Source organism: Sugiyamaella lignohabitans, chromosome C, assembly GCF_001640025.1.
Source record: "Sugiyamaella lignohabitans strain CBS 10342 chromosome C, complete sequence".
In the NCBI taxonomy this organism is placed as follows: domain Eukaryota; kingdom Fungi; phylum Ascomycota; class Dipodascomycetes; order Dipodascales; family Trichomonascaceae; genus Sugiyamaella; species Sugiyamaella lignohabitans.
The window spans coordinates 461,822-487,862 of NC_031671.1; the positions used below are offsets into that span (position 1 = coordinate 461,822).

The 26,041-nt window shown below is 43.9% G+C and overlaps 9 protein-coding genes across 9 annotated transcripts; 5 read left to right on the plus strand and 4 right to left on the minus strand.

The window, feature by feature from the left end:
- Positions 1-29: 29 nt before the first annotated feature.
- On the plus strand, positions 30-1,856 carry ERO1 (Ero1p; the record flags this gene model as incomplete). The annotated part of the gene is made up of 1 exon (XM_018880888.1): positions 30-1,856. The coding sequence occupies one exon, from the start codon at positions 30-32 to the stop codon at positions 1,854-1,856; it is 1,827 nt and encodes a 608-aa protein (XP_018733534.1).
- Positions 1,857-3,076: 1,220 nt separating this feature from the next.
- On the minus strand, positions 3,077-3,490 carry RRT12 (Rrt12p; the record flags this gene model as incomplete). The annotated part of the gene is made up of 1 exon (XM_018880889.1): positions 3,077-3,490. The coding sequence occupies one exon, from the start codon at positions 3,488-3,490 to the stop codon at positions 3,077-3,079; it is 414 nt and encodes a 137-aa protein (XP_018733535.1).
- Positions 3,491-4,620: 1,130 nt separating this feature from the next.
- RRD1 (peptidylprolyl isomerase RRD1) lies at positions 4,621-6,072 on the minus strand (the record flags this gene model as incomplete). Its single annotated transcript, XM_018880890.1, has 1 exon — positions 4,621-6,072. The coding sequence occupies one exon, from the start codon at positions 6,070-6,072 to the stop codon at positions 4,621-4,623; it is 1,452 nt and encodes a 483-aa protein (XP_018733536.1).
- A 752-nt stretch (positions 6,073-6,824) lies between these two features.
- On the plus strand, positions 6,825-11,756 carry NUP192 (Nup192p; the record flags this gene model as incomplete). The annotated part of the gene is made up of 1 exon (XM_018880891.1): positions 6,825-11,756. One exon carries the CDS (start codon positions 6,825-6,827, stop codon positions 11,754-11,756), a length of 4,932 nt encoding a protein of 1,643 aa, XP_018733537.1.
- A 171-nt stretch (positions 11,757-11,927) lies between these two features.
- Positions 11,928-14,681, minus strand: NSP1 (FG-nucleoporin NSP1; the record flags this gene model as incomplete). Its single annotated transcript, XM_018880892.1, has 2 exons — positions 11,928-13,994; positions 14,667-14,681. The coding sequence occupies 2 exons, from the start codon at positions 14,679-14,681 to the stop codon at positions 11,928-11,930; spliced, it is 2,082 nt and encodes a 693-aa protein (XP_018733538.1).
- An 807-nt stretch (positions 14,682-15,488) lies between these two features.
- GCV2 (glycine decarboxylase subunit P) lies at positions 15,489-18,512 on the plus strand (the record flags this gene model as incomplete). The annotated part of the gene is made up of 1 exon (XM_018880893.1): positions 15,489-18,512. The coding sequence occupies one exon, from the start codon at positions 15,489-15,491 to the stop codon at positions 18,510-18,512; it is 3,024 nt and encodes a 1,007-aa protein (XP_018733539.1).
- Positions 18,513-21,097: 2,585 nt separating this feature from the next.
- Positions 21,098-21,994, plus strand: TRM7 (Trm7p; the record flags this gene model as incomplete). The annotated part of the gene is made up of 1 exon (XM_018880894.1): positions 21,098-21,994. One exon carries the CDS (start codon positions 21,098-21,100, stop codon positions 21,992-21,994), a length of 897 nt encoding a protein of 298 aa, XP_018733540.1.
- A 234-nt stretch (positions 21,995-22,228) lies between these two features.
- On the minus strand, positions 22,229-23,977 carry KRS1 (lysine--tRNA ligase KRS1; the record flags this gene model as incomplete). The annotated part of the gene is made up of 1 exon (XM_018880896.1): positions 22,229-23,977. One exon carries the CDS (start codon positions 23,975-23,977, stop codon positions 22,229-22,231), a length of 1,749 nt encoding a protein of 582 aa, XP_018733541.1.
- A 627-nt stretch (positions 23,978-24,604) lies between these two features.
- On the plus strand, positions 24,605-25,876 carry TFG2 (transcription factor IIF subunit TFG2; the record flags this gene model as incomplete). Its single annotated transcript, XM_018880897.1, has 1 exon — positions 24,605-25,876. One exon carries the CDS (start codon positions 24,605-24,607, stop codon positions 25,874-25,876), a length of 1,272 nt encoding a protein of 423 aa, XP_018733542.1.
- Between the last annotated feature and the right edge of the window lie 165 nt (positions 25,877-26,041).

Genomic DNA, 26,041 nt, shown 5'->3' on the forward strand with positions numbered 1-26,041 from the left:
GGACGATTCATAGTGGTCGACATCACCAAATGTCAAAGATATTTTATTTGACCCTGTTGGCGACGGTGTTAGCATCGTCGTCACCGTTCCCATCGCCTCCTTTAGAAGCCAGTGTCGCATCTCAGACGGTTTATGATTTTCTTCCAATTGCATCGGACAGTCCTGTGAAAGACACTCTAGGAGGCGCAACGTATCAACAGGTAGAAGATACGAACTTCCGACTACGTCCTGTGTTAAAAGAACTGACCAAGACGGACTATTTCAAATATTACAAGGTGGACCTTTCGCCTGAATTGTGTCCATTTAATGATGATGAGCTGGGAATGTGCGGAAATAGAGCATGTGCTGTAGATGTGATAGATGATGAGAGTGAGGTGCCAGAATTTTGGAGATCACAATATCTGGGAAAACTGGCTAAAGATTCAGTAACTACAGATCGTTTATGGTCACCAGATGACGATGCAGTGGCGAGCAAGTTGTGCCGAGCCAATGGTGTAAGCGTGGGACATGAGTACTATAATGTTCTTCCATCACCATCTCCTCCATCTAAAGACGATTATTTGGATTCTGAATTAGAAGATACAAACTATTGTTATCCAGAAGACGAGTCGTTGTCAGGCCCTGGTACTTATGTTTCCTTACCAGATAATCCAGAAAGATTTACTGGATATGGTGGTCCACATGCCAATAAGGTATGGCGTGCTGTATACCAAGAAAACTGTTTTGGATACTTTGGAGATTCAAATCAGGATAGCGGTACTAGTAATGCTGTTAGTAGTGGCGATGGTTTTAGTGCTGGCCAGTTACAGCCATCTTTACCTGCAGCAGGAAGCCTATTGAGTTCGGTTCTCATGGACTCTAACCGTTATGAACGTCAAGAGGTGGGTGGAGAATCTGGTCGCCAAGCTTTAAATGCCGAGAAACAATGTGTAGAACAACGATTGTTTTATAGAATTCTGTCTGGTTTGCAATCGTCAGTTTCTAGTCATCTCTGTTATGAGTACCTCAATCAGACAACTGGTGAATGGGTACCTAATCTTGACTGTTTTATGAGCAGAGTCGGAAATCATCAGGAGAGACTCGAAAATCTATACTTCAATTATGCTTTAGTTTCTAGAGCAGTGTCGAAACTACGAAATTATATTGATGATCTTCACTTTAACAATCAAGACGCATCGGCGGACCAGGCTACCAGAAGACAGTTATTAAGACTTATCAAATCGTCTTCCCCAGTGACGTACTCTAGAGCACAAGCAAATGATACAAACACACCTACAAGTGCCAGTTCTAGTCAACAGAAGCTGCTACTTTTTAATGAGACAGCCATATTCTCGTCTCCAGAGGGTCGTGCTTTGAAGAGCGAATTCCGTAAGAGAGTTCGCAATGTTAGTGCACTCATGAGCTGTGTTGGCTGTGACAGATGTCGTCTGTGGGGTAAGCTTCAAACAGCAGGATACGGAACTGCTTTGAAGCTGTTATTTGAACTACCCGAGAACCCTGCTGATGACCCCGAACTGTGTTCGACAGTCATGAGCACATTCCGCAGGTCTGAGCTTGTTGCTCTTATCAATACACTTGACCGATTGTCGAAATCGATTGAAGCCGTCACCTACTTCCGCAACGAGCTGCAGAGCCAAGCTGTCGAAGCCGAAAAGCTGGCCGAGAGGTCGGAGTTCCAACAAGCGTGGGACTCTGAGCTCGAGGGTGCATGGACAGCACTAAAATTCGTGTTCCGCTCCTATGTCGAGCTTCCCAAAAACCTGTGGACCCTATTTATTCATTATTCCGCCATTTACTGGAACCGATTCATCGGTCGCGATGCTCTCACCGCTCAATACTACCATCTCGATCTCTAACCACACCATCACTACACACGCATTAGAACCTAAATATACACAAATACTTTGTAGCATACTCTCGTTATAAAAGCATCTTTTACTACCCGTGTGCCTCCGGCGGCTGGGGCGCTGCCCCAGACCCCGTTGTTCCCGCTTCGCGGGAATGCGTCGACCATTCCCACAGGAAACGACTCGAGCGAAGCGAGAGGAGCAACGGGGTCTGGGGCAGAGCCCCAGCCGCCGGAGGCAGCGTGGCTTCTGTCAATGCTTGTCGTAATATATAAATATAAATAATCAGTTTTTGTCTTTCTTGGCGCGGGGTTCCTTTTCCTTTCGCCGCGTTTTCTTCTCCTTGCCCTCTTTTGGCTCTTTTCCGTCTTTGTCTTTCGCATCTTTATCGTTCTTTTCGTTGTAGCTTTTGGACAAGGACTTTCCTTCAGAGTTGTCAAAGGTTTTTCTGGCCTCAGCAATCTCTTTCTGCATGTGTAGCAGCTCCTCGACACGACCGAGTTTGGCAGGGTCGTTTCGCAATGCGAACTTGAAATCGTCGACCTTGATCTTCTGCCGATTGGACACCCGTGCCACACGGGCCGCCTCATGGCAGATATTGACGATATATTCCTGGAGAATGTCTTCTAGAACAGCTACACTCTCGGGATATGGGTTGGGCACATCACCAAATGCATACATAAGTGATCTCACTGGATTTGTTAGTAACGTTTGTACAAAAAACTGAGACTGGAAAGATATTACAGATATTACTATCCTTTACTTACAGTCATTTGCAAACTGGTTAGTTCTCCGTTTCCGACGAACGGGATGATATTCTGACATTTCTGGTGTGTGGAGATGTGGTGAAGTTGATTTCGATGCTGATGTCTGCATATCATTTAGATAGCCGTGCAGGGGTTGTCCTCACCAGGTATCTGATAAGAATTCGATTTCTACTGTTATTTTCTTTATTTTGATGAGATTTGAGAGTAGGGGTGAGAATCGAAGCTCGACTCGAGCGTAGCGAGAGGAGCCACGGGGTCTGGGGCAGAGCCCCAGCCGCCGGAGGCAACGAGGGCTTAACGTGAATTATGCGCATGTAATATATTAGTCGAGTATATAAAAAATTATCACCAGATAGGTTCGCCAGCTTCATTGTATAGAATGGCATTTTCAGTCCAGGGTCGGAAGATGAGACTGGTTCGAGACATGGCTCCTTTGATACGGAGATCACGAGTCTGCAATGGTTAGTTGGGTCCAAGTCGTGATAGAATAATAGAGATCAGTTTACTTACTCGTTGGGTAGCCACTTCACCCGAATCTCCCATGCCCATGAAGTAGGCAATGAGCCCAGCTGCAATTGGCGAGGAGACTGAAGTGCCAGAATACTTGACTGGAGAGTTGTTGAAGATGGATATGCTTTCGACATTCACACCAGACGCAAATGCATCTACACATTCTCCCCAGTTGGTGAAGGTAGCTGCCGTGTCAAGCCGGTCGTCGAGTGCACCAACTACAAATGCTCCTTGGGCGCTTGACGGCGAGAATCGACAGGCATTAGAGTCTGAGTTGCCGGCTGCAACAACCACTGGTACGCCCATGTCGACCAATTGCTGTACAGCTCGATTAAGAATGTTGTTTTTGGGCGTTCCTAATGACATGTTCACAACTGCTTTTATATTTCGCTCGTCTTTGGTCTCGATGACATATTCAATACCGGAGAGAACCCATGACATTTTCCCTCGACCGTTTGCACCGATTGTTTTGACACTGATTATATTAACATTTTTTGCGACTCCATATGTTTCAGAGCCGACAATGCCCGCAACAAACGTCCCATGACCATTCTTATCGCCCACGCCTTCGCCTGTAAAGTCAACTCCAGGCAGTGCACGACCACCAAATTCTTCTATAGTGGTCTCAATGCCAGTATCAAAGACGTACACATCGATGCCAGCACCTCCCGATGGGTCGTATATGTAATCGTATGGGCCTGTGCTTTTAGTTAGAAATCTGTATACAGTACAAAGGGTCACTTAACGAGATGAACTTAGACTTACCGTTTGGTTTGAGAGTTTCTGTTTGTGACAACCTTGCCAAATGTCTGGGCGCAAATGTCTGTACATTTAAAATCCTCACTATGGAATCCGGTGCCACATCAATTACCAATGTACTATAGGACAGATATCGCATCAGCTGTTTGTCAAATTTCCCATAAATAGCCTGGAATTTACCTATTTTTACTCGACCAGCCAACGCGTATTCTAATGAAGGATAGACATTAAGAAAATGCTCCACGGATATATCTGGCGTTATTTGGATGATATAGTCTACCATTTTGTCTTCTATAGAGGCGGCGGCTTCGTCGACATCCACGTCCATGTCAGTCTCACCGTATACGGCAGTCAGGGAGCTGACTAGAAAAAGAAAAACTAATAGCCATGGAGGCCATCTCGACCAGCTAACAACAGCAAACATGTTCAGAAATACGGCGAGATCTCGTGAATTAGACTTGATTAAATCAACCGTTGAACAAGTTTATGGACTTAACTTGACTATCGAGATATATGCATTGACCATTTCCATAGTCCAGAGGACTTGGTATAGATGCAACCTATACATATCAACCAGATCCGTGCGATTCTCCTCAAAAAGTCTTGCAAGCAATCTTATAAACCAAATAGAAAGCCTCGAAATACTGAGTTCTGAGCAGAAACAAATGATAATAGAAATAAAAGCAAGGTTGTGGTCATATAATAAATTAACTGAACCATGTTTACATCATGATTCATTACTTTTTGGCCCAGGATGCTTTCGTGGGTCCCGGTATGTTACCTCCTCCTGTCGGACTACCAGTCGATGGTTCACCTATAGAAGAGCCTGTTATGGGATTTATGGATGTCCTTGGAGCATTGCTAGCTCTTGGTCTTACTCCAGACACTGTGGCAGACAGTGGCATTACAGACGACACCATACTTGGAACTGCCGATGCGTCTTTCCTAGGAGCAGCCTTTTCTTCCTCGCCAGAATGGCTTTTTAAGCCGTTTCCATTAATGTGTTTCCACGGATAAAGCGCCGAGCCGAATATAAAATGTTGCACCACTGGGAACTTCCCCAGAACTTCTGCATTGTACATTTTTATCATTCCACGATAAATCTTGTTCCATGTAGGAACCCCAGTAATGTCGTACAATATAGGCGAATGCTCATAAAATGGTCCTCTTTTCACTTGGTACACAAAATCTATGGCCTTGAAATAAAGATTTGTCCTGGCATATTTGGATACTGATGCTTTATCTAGAACTGACCGCGGTGTAGGGACATCTTTGGATATAATACTGCTTGGCTTGGGGATACCATTGGACTGTGGATCTACCAACTGAGCTGATCCAAGAATATAAGGAAGATGGAAATGGTCGTCCAAACCCCATACTCCATGACTTCCAGCAGGTTCAAGTGTATAACGCAACACTAGTTTTCTAATGACCTCAAAGTAAGTTTCAAACACAAGCAAAATATCTTCTCCTGACGGCTGATCAATTACCCCGAGAAGAATCAAGCCTCCAATAAATGCAAGGAAACTGAGTTCATGACCAGTTCCAAAGTCTAGCCTTTGCTTAGAACCAAAAGAACCTTGAAAATATGGAATCAGCTCAGTCAGGGGTGAGTTTTCAGCTGAAACTTTATCAGACATTTCATCACCAATTGTAGAAAATGCAAGTGGTTCGGCCAGCTTTTCAGTCAGCAACTGTCCCGACCGATTCTCGAGAACCGTATGCCATTGTCGAAAAGCAATATTTCCAAATCTACGAGGCCCTATCACTGGCTCAATCTCATCACACCACTTTGAAAGAGTTTGGAGGATTTCAATTATAGACTTGAAAACAGGGTGGATTGAACTGCTGTTGATATCAGCAGGAAACTTTTGAATCACGGCTTGGGATATGCTGGTGATTAAATTCTGAATTCGGTTGTATGCAATTGACTGCTGGAAATATATCAGATCACTTTGGTCATGAATTTTCTTGCCAGGAGTTGAATATGATGAAGGATGGATAGGAAATTCAACCGAGTATGTCTCTCCTGTTCCAAATGGATCTTCGGGGGCCAGCAGAGGTTGACTTTTGCCAGTGCCGCTAGGAAGTGTCGAACTTACAGAAGCTTCAGAACTTCCAGAACCACCTGATCCAGGTGTGCCAATTGTACCACTTACAATGGAACCATTATATATATTCTCAGTCATATTCACAGAGAATATTTCATGGAGAATATATAGTCAACCACCAACTCATAGCAATATAGATATAGTCAAAATCGACTAGTTATTACCCCTGGAAATGGCCTTTTTCGATCTGTTCCTAAGCCAACAAGAAAAAAAATAGATCTTTTTCATTTGATAAATTCAATCTTCCATTTACAGGACTATTAACAGAAATCTTTCCCTCAATTATTACCAGTTTGAAAATTTGGTAAATAATCAAAGATTCGACTTAGTTCTATTCAGTAGGTTCCGCTTCACCATCCAGATTCTATGTACGGCTGTTTGTTGACAAGACGCGATTTTTCAATGCATAGAGCAGGTGTACCAATAGTTTATTTCCCTGGTCGCTAGATATACACTGGTTTTAATCCAATTGGCCGTTTGTGTGCTATTTTGCAATGCATTGGAGCACAGAGCCATTTATTCAAACCCATGAGCTGGCTCAGGAGATTCTTCTCCATACCAGCCAGGATGACCTGGGGTCCTTGAGCACGCTGCACCAGTCTGTGAACGAGGTCATGGATGATTTCAAGAATTTGCTCAAGACTCCAGTAAGATCAGAAGCAAGTCGTCAAAAGGTTCAAGGAGGTATGTAGTTATTGGTCTGAGTTCATTGTATTTTTTTTGTTGTCAGATATATTCGATCTGCAATCGAGACTAACCAAATCACAGGCAAATTGACAATAGATGGGGTGGAGTTCGGACTTAATCAACAGTTCATTGAAACAACTGTGATGCTATCGGAAGAATTGAATATCGACGAGGTTGTTGCAGCAGAAATGGTCTATAATTCCTCAGACGATCTAAATAGGCTCGACATGTCTCCATTACAAGCAGGAGTGGCCCTCTTTCATGTTCGTCGACAATATATATTGGATCTGATCCGATACTTTTTAGTAGAGAGTGGGTCTGATGACAGAATTAGTGATGAGTTCCGAAAAATTGTGAAGTCATGGAGTGCTAATGGTAATGATGCCGCTCTTGATAGTATCTTAGAAGCATTGAAATCAGTTGAAGAAGCATATGCAGAGCTCAATGAGAAGGAAAAACGTGGTCAGTTTTTGGGCCAGATGAATAACGCGGAATTTGTCCAATTACTCAAACTGAGGAGAGACTTTTTATTACGAGAACATGACTATTTAGGACAGATTTTATGTGGTCTTGTTCAAAACCGCATGGTAGATGCAAAAGGGTTTGCCAAACTTATAAGCAAAGTCCAAACTCTATCAGAATACGACACTATGTTTGTTCACTATATCCCATCACTATTATTATACATGTCAACATTTGATCCCGCATTAACAGGAACTGGCTACTCTGTTGATTTTGAAGAGGCGTATAATGGCTATAAGGAGCTATCTGGAGATGCTCAAGGTTGGAAACTCGATTACTGGAAAGGTGCACTATCATTAGCTATGTTATCTGGCTTCAGTGGTTGTTGCAGGGCTGATACTGGTGACGAGAACGGCAGTGGTACTGGTAGTAACCTGATCAAGTATAATATTTCATATGAACTGTCTATTCTCGATCCAACAAAACAAGCTATAGATATTGGTGGCATTGAGTTTCTGATGATTTTAGCTGCCAATACCTCACAAACACTCTCCAAAAAGCCTCATTTTTATGACTATAGACCATCAGTGCAGAATAAAGTTCCCTCATTGAAACGTCTTGGCGATTTTTCAGATGAGTTCCTTGCACTGTTACTACAAGAATTAGAACGACTAGTAGAATCAGTAGTCACCAACTTGGCAGACATTCTTAAAGAGATGAGACTGAATGAAGAAGATGCTTTTCTATCGTTAACATCTGTCAATAATGAGTTTGATCATGAAGAAGTTGATATGCCAGGTGCAGACTTGGAGAGGTTTTTCATTTTCGTTTCATATCTATATTCTGATAGACCCGATGCCTCTATTAATTTCTGGTTAGATCCCGAGAGTAGTTTATATGGATTCACCACATGGGCTCGACAATCCCACATTTCTTTCATGGCAGCCACGCTCTGCGATATGCTGGCATCTCTTGCTTCTGGTAAGGAATGTGCAAATGCTGTTTATCAGCTTTTGAAAGACGATAGTGATTCAGAAGAAAATGGTGAAATGGGAACTAAGATCAATGCTGCTGCCAAAGGCTTTTCAATGGGACTGGCCAAGCTCGATAACGGGAACAATAACATGCTGAAGCGAATGAACAATACCAGTAGTAGTTACAGGCTAACGTGGGATGTTATTTTTGACGCTCTAGATTATTATGCCAAACAGTTACAACCTCATTCTGCAGCACCCTCGTCAAGCTTGTCTATGGGCGGACTAGGAGCTGCCAATGGTCGCCAGAATGCCTTGGTTCTTGTTACTGATATGCCAGAGTTAGATGACGACATTGTCTTGCTCCTATCGGCCTACTTCCGTCTTATCACTGTTACCATAAGCAATGATCCAGAGGCCAGATTGGAATTTACAACTGCTGTAGGTGGCAAATATATCAGCACGCTGTTTGAACTTCTTCACTCACAAACAAGTTTGTATGGATCTATTTTAATGACTTTGGCCGGGTTTGCTAAGACAGACAATGAACAAATAAGATATGCCTTGTGGACTGCTGTTGATAATTGGCTGTTTAATTCCACCGTATACAGCCCAGATGGAACGGTTATAGCTCCCAGCCTTCCACCTCGTGAAAGATTGGCCCAGCTATTCCGATCGTCTAGTGACATTGTGGGTCTCATTACCTTGTTAGAAGCTCTTATGAGTCCTCTACCTCAATCAGCCAGACAAGGATTTCCTTTTCCTCAAGACTTGGGAAGCAAGTACAGGTACCCCGGTATCTGGCCATATGTTGACTTTATCATCAATGAGGTTTTCCTATCATCAGCATCACCCACATTCACTCAAGACGAAAGATTATTTATCCAACTTCCTTGTCTCTTATTTATTCAGTATTCCCTAGAGCTGTTAGATCCTGATGTGACAAGACTTTCCAGTACACTAGGAATCAACCCTGACATTGTTGTCCGGTCGCCTTCTTTTCTCAGTTATCTTTACAACCATCCATCTGCACCAACCATGAGCCATCTTTTTAGCAGTAAGATTTACAGCATTCTCATTTCCATTGCATCGGCCGGTATAGATGAGATTGGAGAACTGGGTCCGGATGAGCCACTGGTGCAAGCTGTTGTTCACTCAATTCGAATCATGAATGATATTTTAGACTTGCAACAGATCTTCTTAGATGTTATTGTGAAGGAATTTAAGCATGGTTCGAGTGCAAACGGCCCTGCTGTGGATGGTGTGCCAACTGTACCACCTCTCCAAATCGTAACACATGGTTTGAAAGCATTTGAAGATGTATTGCTATTCAATTTGCCGACGGTAATTCATCTAGCATTGTACATTGGCTCTTCCAATATTGAGCTAGCTTCACGCTCACTGCAGTTGCTTCAAAGGCTTTCTCTCTCTTCTCAATTTGTGAGTACAGTTAGTACTGACGCTCGTGTGAAGAAAAACCGCTTGTTAAGTACACTTGAGACTGCCGATGAGTCTAATCGCATTAAAGAGGGGTTCCTTGAACAGCTTGAAAGGCCAGTGGATTCATATGTTGAATTTAATAACTCAGGAAGTCTTCCAGCAATTGAGATCAAACTTGCATTGCTTGACTTCATTATTTGCAACTTGAAGACTAAATCGCGGGAACCTACTACTGCACACTTCCTTCTCGGTTTTAAGACGACTGGGGATGGCAAGCTGGACCTAGATGATGGTAGATGTGGTATTGCAACTGGGGTGTCTTCTTTTAATTCTATCCTCAGTTTACTGCAATATGGAATTGAGAACATCAGTGGCACTGACGTCGAGTACGGTGCAAGTAAGCTGAGCAACGCATGTATGGAGATAATCTTGCTTCTGGTTCAAGATCCGCTGTCTTCGCAACCTATTTTACAGCTTCTCCGTGATACTGATTTTGCATTATCATCTCTTATGGCCGAGCCCGTTGTTGGTCAGGATTCGTTGTGGAATGGTCAGCCATATGAATCAACTGCAGCTTTTAGTACAATCGTTTCCTTTTTCAATCATCGCTCTTCGTTGCTAGAATATGTCTCGTTGGAAATCCACGAAAGTGCGGAACTTGGCTCATTGTCATTAGTTCTGCGTTATGTTGATTCTCTTGTCAATCTTGATGTAACGAAAAAGTTGTCAGTCAACCATCAGGATTCTGAACATTCTGCCGCTATGTTGTCGCTATTAGATGTCTTGGAGATGCCATCCAGAGATCAAGAGCCGCTTCAAGAATCATCTCTAGAATTTTTTGGTTCATCGGTTTTGAACCAGATTTTCAGCATACTCGGCAATTCCATCGATCCTTATGCTAATGATCTTGATACTGACAACGAATCTGCTATGTCTGAGCTCAACCATTTGTTAAAACTCAAGGGACTAGAGTTTGTTGCCAATGGTAAGATCCAGTCACTTGAAGATGGTGTTTTCAAGGCTGCGGTAGAAGATATCGTTAGTTTTATGTACAACTCTCGTACTGGGGGGCTAATCCGAGACACTCAACTCAAGTGCCTTAGATCGTGGTCAAAATTAGCTTTGGTTTTAGTGAACGATGCTAATGTGCCCTCCACAAAACTTATCACATTCATTCTGGAAATCTTCCAGACACTGATTCCAAAACTTGTAGATTACTCGTCATCCGATATTGCATTTGCTGAAGTACTGGCATCACTACTAGTATCTTTGCAACATATCTATCAAAACGAGGCCAAAGTTGGTCACGGTAACTCTGAGTTGAATACTGCTGGTTATGATAGGTCGCATTCCTTGTTCCGAGCTAGTTTGGAATCAATTCAGACTCCCTTGGCTACCCCTGAGCTAAGAGCTGATCTTTACATTATTTGCTATCAGTATCTCAAATCAACTCTGGATTCTCCACAGGCACAACAAGTTATTCAAGTGGTCAGGGCAGCTGGTGACAGACTTCTTGAAACAATTTGTGGAGATGCCCTATCGGGTGAAGGTGTGACTAGACTAGTGGCATTGATATTCCTGGAGGTATTATTCTCTTTGTCGTCTAAGACACGGTCAACATTTGTACAGGATGGCCTGGTTCGATACAATTTGCTCTTGTTACTGGTTAAATCGATTCAACGTACTGATCATGAAATTAGCAACCGCGATTCGTTGTCTCCCTCAGAACTGTTCTTTGAGTTGAAGGTATTCAATGCTACTTTGTGTTTCCTCCTACAGGTGGCGAGAACTAGATCCGGAGCCAGTCAGTTGATCCAGAGTGGACTGTTTGATATCTTGGATGGCTGTCAGTTCCTAAATATTGATCTTGATGTTGGAATTGAAATTTCATCACCTATCGACCACCGCGCTGGAGCTGTCTCTGATTTGAAGATCTCATTTTATGAAATTCTTGTCCCAGTCTTCCAGATTCTTTGTGCTGTGCTCCTTTCAATGGGAGCAGAAAATGAGCCAGTAATAACTCGGGTGCGCCGATTCTTGGAAGGACACCAACAGCTTGTGGTTGCTATTATGAAAAAGGACATGCTTCAGAGTAGTCGACCACCATCTGGAGACGAGTCGTCTGAGGTCGGACTCGACGATCTAGTCAAACTCACTGTTTTGCTGGTGTCGCTAACAGAGTTTGTTCCTAATCTGTAAAATCTGTACATTATTTATAATATATTATATTGTTTCGATTCGTTAAAATCTCAATTATTAGAGTGTTTATGACCGCGCCCGCGTCAGTAACTACCACGACATAGTAAGGAAAAATACATAATAACATGTTAGGAGTACACCTGGAATATACGTGCAAATAATATATACGTTCTAGTAAGCGCCAAAACGTTGGCTCTCATTAAGATGGTCTCGGGTTTGCGATTCGAGAGTATGGATCTTGTCTAGCTTTTCTTGCAGAAGCGATGTATTGGAATCGATCCATCGTAAACTGGACAAGTGTGAATTGAGAATCTTGACAATTTGGGTGAGAGCATCGTCATCCTTGGCACGGGTAAGGTCGCTTGAAACCTTGTTGATTTCTTCAATGACACTGGCCAAATTGCTATCCATGCTCTCGAGCTTTTCATTAAGGTCTTCTGCTACACGATAAGCTTTCTCTCTTTCCTGATCAACAGGTTGCATTCCTTCAGGACCAGCCATATCCGACAAGAAGTGCGAGGCTTGCTTCTCATAACCCTCCAAAAGAGTCTCTAGGTCATCTTGCTGTCTTGAAATGTATTGAAGCATCTGATCAACCTTACCTTGGTTCTGTTCTGCCAAAACTACTTCCGAAAACACCTCTGAAATTCTTTCTCCATTCTCAACTAAGACACGGTCCCAACCGGCAATTGAAATTGCCTGTGATTGAAAGTCCGCAGTGTTTTGTGCTAAAGTACTTGTCCACTTGGCAATTATATCTTCAAAGGACTTGTTTTTAAGGTAAAGGGAAGGAGCAATCTCTTCTGGTTTAGTAGCCGGAGCAGTAGTAGATGATGCAGAAGCAGCTTTAGTGCCTGATGTGGTAGGAGCAGATGTTGTGGCAGTAGTAGTTGAGGTAGTAGTAGGAGCAGCTCCAAATAATGGCTTGGCTGGCTCTGTAGTTTTGGCGGTTGAAGTAGCACCTCCAAATAGTGGTTTAGCTGGTTCGGATGAAGTTGTATTGGTAGTCGAGCTTGAAGTAGCTGCAGGAGCACCGAACAAAGGCTTAGCAGGCTCGGTAGTACTTGTGCTGGTAGTAGTAGCAGCACCAAACAATGGTTTAGCAGTTTCAGCAGGTTTGGATGAGGTAGCAGTATTAGTGGTGGCAGCACCAAATAAGGGCTTTGCTGGTTCTGAGGTAGCAGGTTTGGCTCCAAACAGAGGTGTGCTAGTACTGGTACTAGCAGCTCCAAAGAGAGGTTTGGCAGGCTCAGCAGAAGTTGTGGCAGTGCTAGCAGCAGCACCAAATAATGGCTTAGCTGGCTCGGTTGATGCGCCAGTGGCAGCAGCACCAAATAAGGGCTTGGCAGGCTCACTACTAGTTCCAGTGGTCGCAGCACCAAACAATGGTTTGGCTGGTTCACTTGAGGTACCAGTGGCAGCAGCACCAAACAATGGCTTGGCTGGTTGGCTCGAGGAGGTCGAAGTAGTGGCAGCTCCGAACAATGGCTTGGCTGGTTGGCTCGAGGAGGTCGAAGTAGTGGCAGCTCCGAACAATGGCTTAGCTGGCTCTGTAGTGGCAGAGGTGGTTGTAGCAGCTCCAAATAATGGCTTAGCAGGTTCAGTAGATGTGCCAGTACTAGCAGCAGTTCCAAATAGTGGTTTAGTAAGGCCACTACTAGTAGTATTTGTGGTGGTTGAACTAGCAGCACCACCAAACAATGAAGGAGCTGGTTGGGAAGTGGCAGTTGCAGCTCCAAATAATGGTTTAGATGCTTCTGAACTTGTTGTTGATGTGGCTACAGAGCCAAAAAGAGGCTTACTGGCATTACTAGTACCAGTTGTCGAGCTGCCAAACAACGAGGGAGTTCCCGAAGCTGGAGTCGAACTGGCATTATTATTAGTCGAAGCACCAAACAAACCAGTTCCAGATGTAGCTGGGGTTGTAGAAGTAGCAGCTCCAAAAAGTGGCTTGGCAGCAGTTCCAGTCGATGCACCGCCAAATAATCCTGTAGAACCAGTACCACTGTTAGTACTTCCAGCTGTAGCACCAAACAAACCAGTACCAGAAGGTGCAGTAGTCGTTGCAGCTGGTTTGCTACCAAACAGGCCAGTTCCGGTAGTATTGGTACCAAAAAGACCAGTTCCAGTCGAAGCAGTTGTGCCAGAGGCAGTGTTATTAGATGCATTGCCAAAACTGAAGGCATTTCCTCCACTTGGATTGCCTGCTGGTGTGGTCGAAGACCCAAATGCGAAGGGCTTTGGCGTGGCTGTCTATGTTAGTACCCAGAGTTCATAGATCATATTAGAATCGGTGGAAGCAACTCCAAATCGCGAACTACCAATTGAATTCTTAAGCAAAACTACTCACTTGACCCGAAGTTTTGTCCTGACATTGCTCTAAGTGGATGAAATGTGAGCCTACTTCACTGCACAATTATTTACTTCACGAAACTTGTTATGATCTCCTCGCCCAAATAAGCGGTAATTTTTGAGAAATCCCATCAGCCGCGCGTCATATTCACGGACTACATTTTAACATCTCCGATGTCAGTCAGCTACGAGCTCGAAGCTCGTTCCTGACGCCTTACCCGGGAGATACTATTACTAGAGAAGCTCCGTCGACGGTCTGAGCAGTCTCCTGCGAAGCAGGAGCCACGGGGTCTGGGGCGGAGCCCCAGCCGCCGGAGGCAGAACGGCCAGCCAGCTCCAGAGACCATACGAGAACCAATCGAGAACCTGGTTTTAGCGAATGGGATTCAGAATACTCGAGTCTCTCGAATGACTGGTTTATATTTCTCGAACCACTTGTAGAAAACACACTCGAGACCGTTGAATAGAGCTGAGTCGAGGCACGGCGCAAACTCGGTAATCGATGGCTGCGGGAGTTCACGGAGCAGCCTTAGGTTGACTCGGGTAGAGTGTGCATACAGTCTGGCGCAACATGTGAAAGGGGAACTATACCCGTGTAAGCACGAAAAATGTACCCATGTTCGCAGCCAAAACGGCACTGGCTGATGATAAAAAAAATAACTATCGGTAACAGAGGCCTATAGACTACCAAATGGCAATAAGCCTATAGACAGCCAAGAAATAAATAATTCCGTGAGTGGGGAACCTGTTTTATTGGCATTGACAAGTCACTAGAGCCCGTCGCGTGTGGTACCGAGTAGATTTTTCAGCCCATGTACGGTGTCACCGAGTTGTACCTGGGCTCGCAGACATCAGCTGGGTTGGGGAGATTTTTTTTTACTCAGTGAAATGGACGTGCAGAAATTGGGAAAGATAAGGAATTTCTGCACGGATTTTCGCTTAGATAGCGAAAAAAGTTCCCAAAACGGAACAACCAGACCTGGGTCGGGCCAGACATGTCAAATGAGCCAGTGGGGGCCTGGTTTCTAGGTTGCAATTTTTTTGGCCAGGGGTAGAATCAGATCTATCCAACTATAAAGCCAGCACTTCGCGCATTTTAGGTGTTATTAAGTTTACAAATTTTGTCATTTTGTGGATTTATTCCTTGTATTTCAAGTTCCTTCTGCTCCAGTAAAATTCTGCTTGTGAATATAAGCACCTGCCTCTTATCAGTGTGACCGGAGTCAAATAATCTTGCACGGATCCGAGGTCGGGTCGAGATAAACAGATCACAAAAAAATATATATAGAGCTCGTTCTGTTTCGTTCTCTTTTTTTTTTTTGGATACGGGAAGTTATCTCTTTTTTTATCAATAATAAATCCCTCGAGGAATATTAAAAAATGAGATTTCTCATCAGATCAAGTCAACGATTAGTTGCCGGCAGATATGCTGTAAACACCACCAGTAGAGTCTTTACTCGAGGAGCTTTGATTGGAAGTCGCAGCTATTCTTCACAAATTCCTAGCAGCTCGCCTTTAGAGCCTTTAGACACTTATCTTAGAAGACACAATGGATCTTCGTCCCCTAAGTCCATTGAAACTCTTCTTGATAAAGTGGGATACAAATCGGTCGATTCCTTTGTCGAGTCCGTAGTTCCAGATGGAATTCTTTCAAGACGTCCTCTACAAATCAGCCCAGAAAACGGACTTTCCGAGTCTCAGCTCACTAGCAGATTAAGAGAAATTGCCTCTGAAAATAAATTGTACAGATCTTTCATTGGTAGAGGTTACTATGGCACTATTGTTCCTCCAGTGATCCAAAGAAACATTCTGGAATGCCCTGAATGGTATACTTCATATACTCCATATCAGCCAGAAATTGCTCAAGGTAGACTTGAGTCTTTAATGAACTTCCAAACTTTGGTGGCTGATTTGACTGGAATGTCAGTTGCAAATGCTTCGTTGCTGGATGAGGCTACTGCTGGTGCTGAAGCCATGGCTATGGGTTTCCACGCTCTTCGTGGAAAACGCAAGGTTTATTACGTCGATGAGAATGTCCACAGCCAGACTATTAGTGTTTTGAAGACTAGAGCCAAGACTTTAGGTATTGAGGTTGTCATTGGCTTGCCCAAGGATGAGGCCGAGTTCAAGAGCTCATTTGGTACTTTGATCCAATATCCAGGTGCTAATGGTAATATCGAGTCTCCTGAATACTATCAACAATTGTCAGACAAGGTCCACGGCAGTGGTGGTGTCCTTGCTGTTGCTACTGATTTGCTTGCTTTGACTGTGTTGAAGGCCCCATCTTCGTTTGGTGCTGATATTGTGTTTGGTAACTCGCAAAGATTCGGTGTTCCTTTTGGATATGGTGGACCCCATGCTGCCTTCTTCGCTGTTGCTGACTCTGAAAAGAGAAAGATGCCTGGTCGTCTCATCGGTCGTAGTAAGGACCGTTTGGGCAATCCTGCTTTCAGATTGGCTCTTCAAACTCGTGAACAACACATTCGTCGTGAAAAGGCTACTTCCAACATTTGTACGGCCCAAGCCCTTCTCGCAAACATGGCCGCTATGTATGCTGTCTACCATGGACCTGAAGGTTTGAAGAACATTGCCAACCGTGTCTACAGTCTGACCACTTACTTGGCTTCTCAAATCGAGTCCTCTTCGTCTCATTCCCTTGTCAACAACAAATGGTTTGATACTTTGACTGTTAAACTGGGCGGTGTTACTGCCGACGAGTTCCTTGCCAAGGCTCGTTCTGAGTATCAAATTAATCTTTTCAAGGTTGATGATTCTTCTGTCTCAGTTGCTCTTGACGAGACTGTTACTGCCAAGGATGTTTCTGACCTGGTATCTCTTTTCACTGGCTCTACTGTTGGATTAACCACTCTTAGTGCTGCTGATGTTCAATACACCAGTGTTCCTGAAGACCTCGCTAGAACTGGCAAGATCCTTCAGTTTGCCGTTTTCAACACTCACCACTCTGAGACCGAGTTGCTCCGTTATATCCACCATCTTCAGTCTAAGGACCTTTCCCTTGCCAATTCCATGATTCCTCTCGGCAGTTGTACCATGAAGCTGAATGCTACCGTACAAATGGCTCCAGTTACCTGGCCCGAGTTTGGTCAAATCCACCCTTTTGCTCCTATCGATCAAGCCAAGGGATATCAGACTCTTGTTAGTGAATTAGAAGCCGATCTTGCTGATATCACTGGTTTTGATGCTACCTCGCTTCAACCTAACTCGGGTGCTCAGGGTGAATTTGCCGGTCTCAAGGTCATCCGTGCCTACCTCGACTCTATTGGTCAAGGTCACCGTGATATCTGTATTATTCCTGTTTCTGCCCATGGAACCAACCCAGCCTCTGCTGCCATGGCTGGTTTCAAGGTCGTTTCTGTCAAGTGTACCAACAATGGAGAGCTTGACTTGGTCGATTTAGAAGCTAAGGCTGAGAAGTACAAGGATAAGCTTGCTGCTACTATGATTACCTATCCTTCTACTTATGGTGTGTTCGAGCCTGGTGTGAAGAGAGCCATTGAGATTGTCCACTCTCATGGAGGTCAAGTATACATGGATGGAGCCAACATGAATGCACAAATCGGTCTCACTTCTCCCGGTGAGATTGGAGCTGATGTATGCCACTTGAACTTGCACAAGACTTTCTGTATTCCTCACGGTGGTGGTGGTCCAGGTGTCGGTCCTATCTGTGTCAAGTCTCATCTCCAACCTTTCCTTCCTAGCCATGACACTGTTGCTGTTACCTCTGCTAGTTCCGATGGTCGTGCTGTAGACTCTGTTTCGGCTGCTCCATATGGTTCTGCCAGTATCTTGCCTATTTCCTGGGCCTATATCAAGTTGATGGGTGCCAGTGGTCTCAAGAAAGCCACCGAGTTGGCTCTTCTCAATGCCAATTATATGAAGGCTCGTGTTGGCGAGCACTTCCCAGTTGCCTATACCAATGCTGAGGGTCGATGTGCTCACGAGTTCATTGTTGATTTGCGAGGATTCAAGAGTACCAGTGGTATTGAGGCCATTGATGTTGCCAAGAGACTTCAAGATTACGGATTCCACGCCCCCACCATGTCGTGGCCCGTTCCAAACACTCTTATGATCGAGCCCACTGAAAGTGAGTCTATTGCTGAATTGGATCGTTTCTGTGATGCCCTCATCTCTATTAGAAAGGAAATTGCTGACATTGAAGAGGGCCGTGTTCCCAGAGAGAACAATGTTTTGAAGAACGCCCCTCACTCACAACAGGATCTTCTTACCAGCGAGTGGGACAGACCCTACACCCGTGAGCAGGCTGCCTACCCCCTTCCTTACCTCCGTGAAGCCAAGTTCTGGCCTTCCGTCACTCGTCTGGACGACAACTACGGAGACCTCAACCTCTTCTGCTCATGCGACCCTGTCGAGGCCATTGAGTAGAGTTCCGGATGCTCTTCCATACTTGTAAGATAGCATCTTCTTGGTTATGTTCAACCAGCTTATTTATATATATGCATTTACCGGTACATTCAACAGTACCAAACAAAATAATATTCGTTTTGCTTATTTCATCCATCTCCCTACATCTTGGCCGCTCGCGAAGCGAGCACAACGGGTCCGGGCAGAGCCCGGCCGCCGGAGGCATGTCTGGGATGGTGGGTTTGCCTCCGGCGGCTGGGGCGCTGCCCCAGACCCCGTTGTGCTCCGCGAAGCGGAGCAGCTTGGACCATGGATTCCGCAGTGACTATGGTATCTCTGGCTTGTAAAGGTGTCCAGAGCGCCATTGAGATTATGGTCACAATGCAAAGGCAGAAAAAAGGATAAAAATTATTAATATTATTACAACAAACACAATTACAATTAAACCAAACTACAAAATTCATACACGGTCATCACAATCGTAAAATAAACTAAAAATGGGCTGTCAAGTTCAATCAATCTCGAGTGTGGTTACCACCAGTTAGTGTAGCTGTTGGATAATGCCATGCCATGGTGAGGGGGTACTATTCAGGGTTCATTGGTCAGCTGCCAGTGTCAACATCAAGGGCCCCATGCCTGCTCTGCTCATCATCCGTCCATGGAAACTTGAGCCTGGAACTCCAGATGTCGCTAAGGAAGCGCCGTAATTGGACGGATTCAAGAATGTCCAGGTGTAGACTGGCAAGGAGCCGGCTGTACCGTAATCGGTCGAACTATCGTCGTCTACTCGCGGTGTGCGAGGCGACGGAAGTAGTGAACAACAAAGATGAGAGCAAATTGCAAGACAAGGAGCCCGTAGACCAATGAGTGACGTGCAAACTTTGCCGCGACTCGGGATGACCTCGACTGAAATCGCAAATCCAAATGGAAATCGTAGCGACTACCAATCCAATAGTACCAAAATTCGAACCATTGAGTGGATCCAGAAATTGAGGGGCGTTTACCAAATGCCAAATGGTTTTTTTTTTTTTTTTAAGAGAAGCCATTTTGGATACGTTCTCATCTGGCATGTGGAATAATATCTCTTCAATAATGATGCCCAGATTCTCAAAACTTTTGTCGACCCTGGTAAGAGCACATTCGACAAGCTCAACTGAACCAATTGATGCATCAAGAGCATTCATGGAATCAATAGTTTCAATGTCGTCTAACCTTGCAAAGACTCCAGTCAAAATTTACCGAGGATTTTAGAAGTATTACCAAAATCATAGCTTGTTCCAACTATAAAGTTTAGAATTGCGCTTATCAAACAAGTATTATTATATTGAAATATACAGGGTCCAGGAAGGAGCGATAAATGTGATCGGCCGAGAATTCCTATCCAACGACTCTGACATGCAGGATATAGGCTATCGTGCAGATTAGTTGCATGGCGATAGATGGAGTAATACCAGGGGGAAAGTAGATATTGTATAACTAAACTGGCTTTTAGTGGCCATAAACCAGACATTTATTGTCTGTTATTACTCTGAATTTCTAAAACCAGTCCCACAGTTTTTAGCGATCGGTATCGGTGGACGCTCTCGCAAGGGAACGGGTCTGGATGGAGAGAAGTATGCTACAAAGATAGAACTATTTGGCAGTTTCATTTCTTATTTATTATTTACTAACTTATAGGTCATATTCAAAGAAGAAAAGTGTTTAGACTTGGTTGTTAGCATTAGCAAAGCAGATCTCACATTATCATACAACTTCACTCACCTTGTATTGGTTACCAGTATCAATGTTAAATCATTCGATTAATGATTTATTTCCACATTCTCCACAGGTACAGGTTCCCTTGGCACAAGTACAAGAGTTCCCGGTTCCACAAGATGGACAGCATTTGCAACCACAGGCTTCGGCAGACATATTGAGTATTGTAGAAGTAGAAATAGCGATGAAGTTGATTAAAAGAGTTATTATTTTATTTGATCCAATTAAGGCACTTGAGAAATATTGATGATTTTTTTTTGAGTGAGAGCTGAAAAGTAAGCTCCAAGGGAATTAGACCATATTTATAGACAAATTGTCGTGTGGGGAAAGGCTGCGAGTTGACTATGATAAGCGATAAGGCATTATGCAATGAGCGATTTCGGCTGCGATCGGAGATTTGAGCGACTTCCGCCACGATTTCTAGGGTTCATCCACGACTTATAGGCGCTGCCAAGATCACGGCGTTAATAACTCAGGGTCTAGTGACATAATCTTTTTCCTGATTAAGTCGGATATGTCATATCCTATATCCAGTTTTTGTATGACATAATTTGTTGCAGAACAGCCATGACGTATCTGGAGAGCGCACTACTCCATACAGTCTAATGCGCTGACAGTAAATATGGAATGAGTGACCCGTCTTACTCATAACTAAAAGAATTATTTTAAAACGGAAAAGAGCTAAAGTCGGTAAATATCTCTATCAGGCGTTACCATGGCATGGAGCTGGTCATGCTGGGCCCTGAACTGGACCCTGCAGATAACAGCCGTACTGAAAAATTTCGGATCACCAGCGTTACAGAATAGGCCCATTGGAGTGATCTTATCTTATACAGACACAAATCGGTACAATGGGTAAAAGTAGTAAAGACAAGAGAGATCTTTACTATAGAAAGGCCAAAGAAGAAGGCTGGAGAGCCAGATCCGCTTTTAAGCTTCTACAACTGGATTCGCAATTCCATCTTCTGAAAGGACTCAATAGAGTAGTAGATCTATGTGCCGCTCCTGGATCCTGGTCGCAGGTTCTTTCTAGATCATTGCCAGAGGACTCGGCCAAGATTGTTGCTGTGGATCTTCAACCTATGGCTCCTATCAAGGGCGTAACTTCAATTCAAGCAGATATCACCCATCCCAAAACTTTGAAAAGAATTCTAGACATTTTTGGCGGAGAACCGGCCGACTTCGTATGCTCAGATGGAGCTCCTGATGTCACTGGACTACATGATCTGGACGAGTATATCCAAGCTCAGCTTATTTTATCTGCATTACAACTTGCCACAGCATTACTTCGTCCTGGCGGTGCATTTGTTGCCAAGATTTTTCGAGGAAGAGATATTGACCTCATGTACTTTCAACTGGGTCTACTCTTTGAGAGGGTCACCTGTGCGAAACCACGATCCTCTCGAGGTTCCTCTTTAGAAGCATTCATTGTATGTCAAGGATACAAACCACGACCTGGATGGGTTCCTAGTATTATTAATGAGGTGTTTTCCACAGAGGAGTACTTTAAGAAGATGGGAATAGAGCGTCCTTTGATCGTGGATTTGGATGGAGAGTATGAAGAAGAAGAGCGGGTAGTTGCACCTTTTGTAGCATGCGGAGACCTCAGTGAGTATGATTCAGATGCCACATACACTATAGAACGATCAACTGCTCGAGTGAGTCTTGATCCGGTTCAGAGTCCTACTGCACCTCCATATAAAACAGCTATCGAGCTCAAACGCAAGGGTATAATCAAGCGTACATGATTACTCGTTTGCAATATACCTCATTCTTTTGAGTCTGTAATTTAATCTATTTATTTATTTAACTGCCAGATGAGTCTATCTTCCTAGACCGTTATTCACCCATTCTCGAATGACTCCGTCTACAATTCGAGTAGGTTTAGTGAGAAGCAGCGGGATCAGAGGCAGAGCACCAGTCGCCGGACATGTAAACGCAATAAAATAGTGCAAATAAAATTAATTTAGTACGTACATAGTCTAGTTATTGACCTCAGGCTTCATAGCAGGGAAAAGGAGAACCTCCTTGATAGAGTTGGAGTTGGTCAAGAACATGGCGATACGGTCGATACCACATCCCCAACCACCAGTAGGAGGAAGACCATACTCAAGGGCTTGACAGAAAGTCTCATCAATAAGCTGAGCCTCGTCATCACCTTGGTCCTTTTGACGGGCCTGCTCCTCGAAACGGTCACGTTGGTCGAAAGGATCGTTCAACTCGGTATAAGCGTTGGCGATTTCCTTGGTACCAACGAAAACCTCGAAACGCTCACACAAACCAGGTCTGGAACGGTGGTACTTGGCTAATGGAGACATCATTTGAGGGTGGCCGAAGATGAAAGTAGGGTTGATACAGGTCTCTTCAAGGTACTCACCAACGAGCTTGTCGAGCATACGAGCATTGGTAAGAGGTGGAGAGCATTCCAAACCGACCTTGGCAAGAACTCCTCGGAGGAACTCGTTGGTCTCGGCAGTGTGAAGTTGGTCACCAGGAGGGAACTTGACATTCAACTTCTCCTCCAAGGTCTCGATCATATCCAATCTCTTCCATGGACGAGAGAAGTCGATCTCCCAGGTCTTACCCTCGGGTCCTTGGGGTTGGTACTCAACCTTGTATGAACCAGTGATCTCCTTAACCATCTCAGAGAACAACAACTCAGTAGTATCCATAAGATCGTAGACATCAGCATAAGCTTGGTAGAACTCACAAGTAGTGAATTCGGGGTTGTGGGTCATATCAATACCTTCGTTACGGAATTGACGGCCAATCTCATAAACTCTCTCAAGACCACCAACAACAAGTTCCTTAAGGTAAAGCTCAGGAGCAATACGCATGAAAAGATCCATATTGAGATCGTTGTGATGGGTAATGAAAGGCTTGGCAGTAGCACCACCGGCGATTTGGTTCATCATGGGAGTCTCAACCTCGACGAAGTCTCTGCTGTCAAAGAACTTACGAATGTAAGAAATGATCTTGGAACGAGTGATGAACTTGTCTCTGGTAGAATTGTTCATAATCAAATCAAGATATCTTTGACGGTATCTGGTCTCCAAATCCTTGAAACCATAGTGATCAGTAGGCAACATACGGAGCGAAGGAGTAAGCAGAACGATTTCCTTGACGAAAACTGAAACCTCACCTTCACCACCCTTCTTGGGAGAAGTTCTATAAGGGTAACCCTTGACACCAACAATATCACCTCTACGAAGCAAATCATGGATCTCTGGTAAAGTCTCTTCACCAACAGCTTGGGCAACAACTTGAACTTGAGTACCCTCACCGTGGAGGACGTAGAACTTCAATTGAGTACCAGACTCACGCTTGACATGAATTCTACCAGCAAGAGAAACCTCAACATCCTTCAATTCCTCACCTCTCTTCAAGTGCTTGTATTGCTCAACGAATTCGTTAATCTTGATGGTGACAAAGAACTTGTGAGGATAAGGATTAGGAGCCTTGGTCTCCTTCAAAGCCTTGATTTGAGTAGAACGGAGTTCAAAGTATTGATTGGGATTGATATCATCATCACGCTTAGCCTTGGGCTTGGCCTCTCCACTGGCAGCAGCCTTCTCAGCAGCTGCTGCAGCCTTCTCAGCTCTCTTCTTAGCGACCTCTCTAGCCTTTTGACGCTTCTTCAATTCGGTCTTGGAGACCTGTTCCCCGGTCTCCTCGTCCAAATAAGTCTTTTGAAGCTGTTCAGTAGCCTCCTTAACAGCGGAATCAGACATTTCTATTACCCTGGGATATTTCTATGCTTTCAAAAAATTGACAGAGCTTAGAAGTCTCTTAAAGTTGTAATTTTCTGACTGATTGTGGAAAGTGACTATTTATTTACACAGGGGTCGATCTTGAAATTTTTCAACCCTAACCTAGCTTAATGAGTCACGTGAGAGATATAAGAAGGTAGAGGATATTAATTAAATTGGCAATATCAGGAATAAGAAAATAAAAATATTAGCCTTGTTAGTAGCGGATACGGATGGAACTGCTTTTGCGATGTCTAATGAATTGTTATAGCAGCAATTGTAGCAAGCTATGGTTATCGGAAGGTGTAATGCAGGGTGCCGCCTGCATACTACTGCTCTTCTGCAGTCTTGAATATAATGTTTCAACCTTCTTTGTAATTCCATTTTGCTTTCAACAACAATCGAGTGCAACAGTTCAAATATCCCGATTAAATCTGACTTAATCTTCAATCTAAAGGATGATAATCCATGCCGCAAGAATCATCAATCTTGAAAGTTTTAGAGAGTAAGTGCCTCATAATAAGCGGCTCGCGCCGCATTACTGCGACATATCGCTTACTTCACCGGACTGTGTGATCAAGGCAACTTCAACCTTGATATTTCTCAAAAATGTCAGCGGTAGATGTTAAGGAAGAGCCTGGGTCGCCTGGATTTGAGGATGATGTGTCATTGTCACCATCCTCACCTCGACCATCTGGCAGTTTAGATGATCAGGACGTACCGACTCGCGATGGAGCGGAAGAAGAGGAAGAAATATTTGAAGATTCTTTGGACTTAGATACATCAGGAGCCTCTTCTAAGGTATGGCTAGTACGATTGCCTAAATTTTTGATGGAGAGATGGAAAGATGTTGATAAAATTAGCGATAGCGAACTAGGCAAAGTGCGAATTCGTAATCAACAGGGAAATGAGCCTTGGAAAGTCAAGTTGGTCTTAAACGATACACCAGAAACAGCAGATATTCCTCATGAATATGACATCTCTTTAGTTAAACAAGTGGTTGATAACACTTTTGTGTTTACAGAGAAAGATTTACCCAAGTTTTCCAAACCTCAAGATAAGGAGACCACAAACCCAACAACAGCTGCAGCCAACCGTCTTGCAGCTCTCAATAAAGCAAAAAACAAATATAACAATCGAAAGAACTATTTTAAAAATTCGTCTCCTGGAGTCGGATCTGATGGAAACAATGGCAATTCATCGGATAGCGGAATTTCGTCACCCAGATTCGTACCTTATGTCAAGACAATTCCCAAAAAAACGGCGCTTGTTGGTACTGCCTGTCATGAATGTCTCGTGATGCCATCTATGAAAGACCCTAACTATGCAAAGGTAGTATCACAACGTAAGGCATTGGAGTCCGAATCATCTGCTGCTAAGGTTACCTTTCTCAATGAAATGCCGGGTGTCAATGCTGCTACTTTTGGTCAATCACTGCGGAACAAGCCTGGGGCATTCATCCGATCGACCAAGAAAGATATTGCCAAATCTAGCGAAGGCAAAGCCACCCGTATCCCTAAGAACGAATTACTGGATCTGCTATTTAAACTTTTTGAGGAATATGATTACTGGAGTTTGAAAGGCTTGCGAGAACGCACCAAGCAACCCGAAACTTACCTTAAAGAAGTGCTTGACACTATGGCCATCCTTATCAAAAAGGGTCCATATGCAATGAAATATACTTTGAAGCCCGAGTTTAAACAGATAAAGGGTAAAGAAGGTTCTTTATCTGAGTACATGGAGAGAACTGGTGCCAATGGTGATGCTGATAATGAACCTAATGGCAATAGAAATGAAAACGGAAATGCCAGTGGTAATGATGAGCCCACGATTGAAGATGATGAAGATGACGATGATGTCGAAATGGAAACTATCTTGTAATAGTTATATAAATTTAATGAACAGCATATATATTTTACATCCAGGTAAGAACTTACTTATCAGTCAGGTGATTAGTTTCTTTCATTCCTCAGTTGATTATAGTCCAGTGGGAATTATTGAAAGTACACTGAAGTGGTGGACCGCTTAGGTCTTCTGAAACCATCG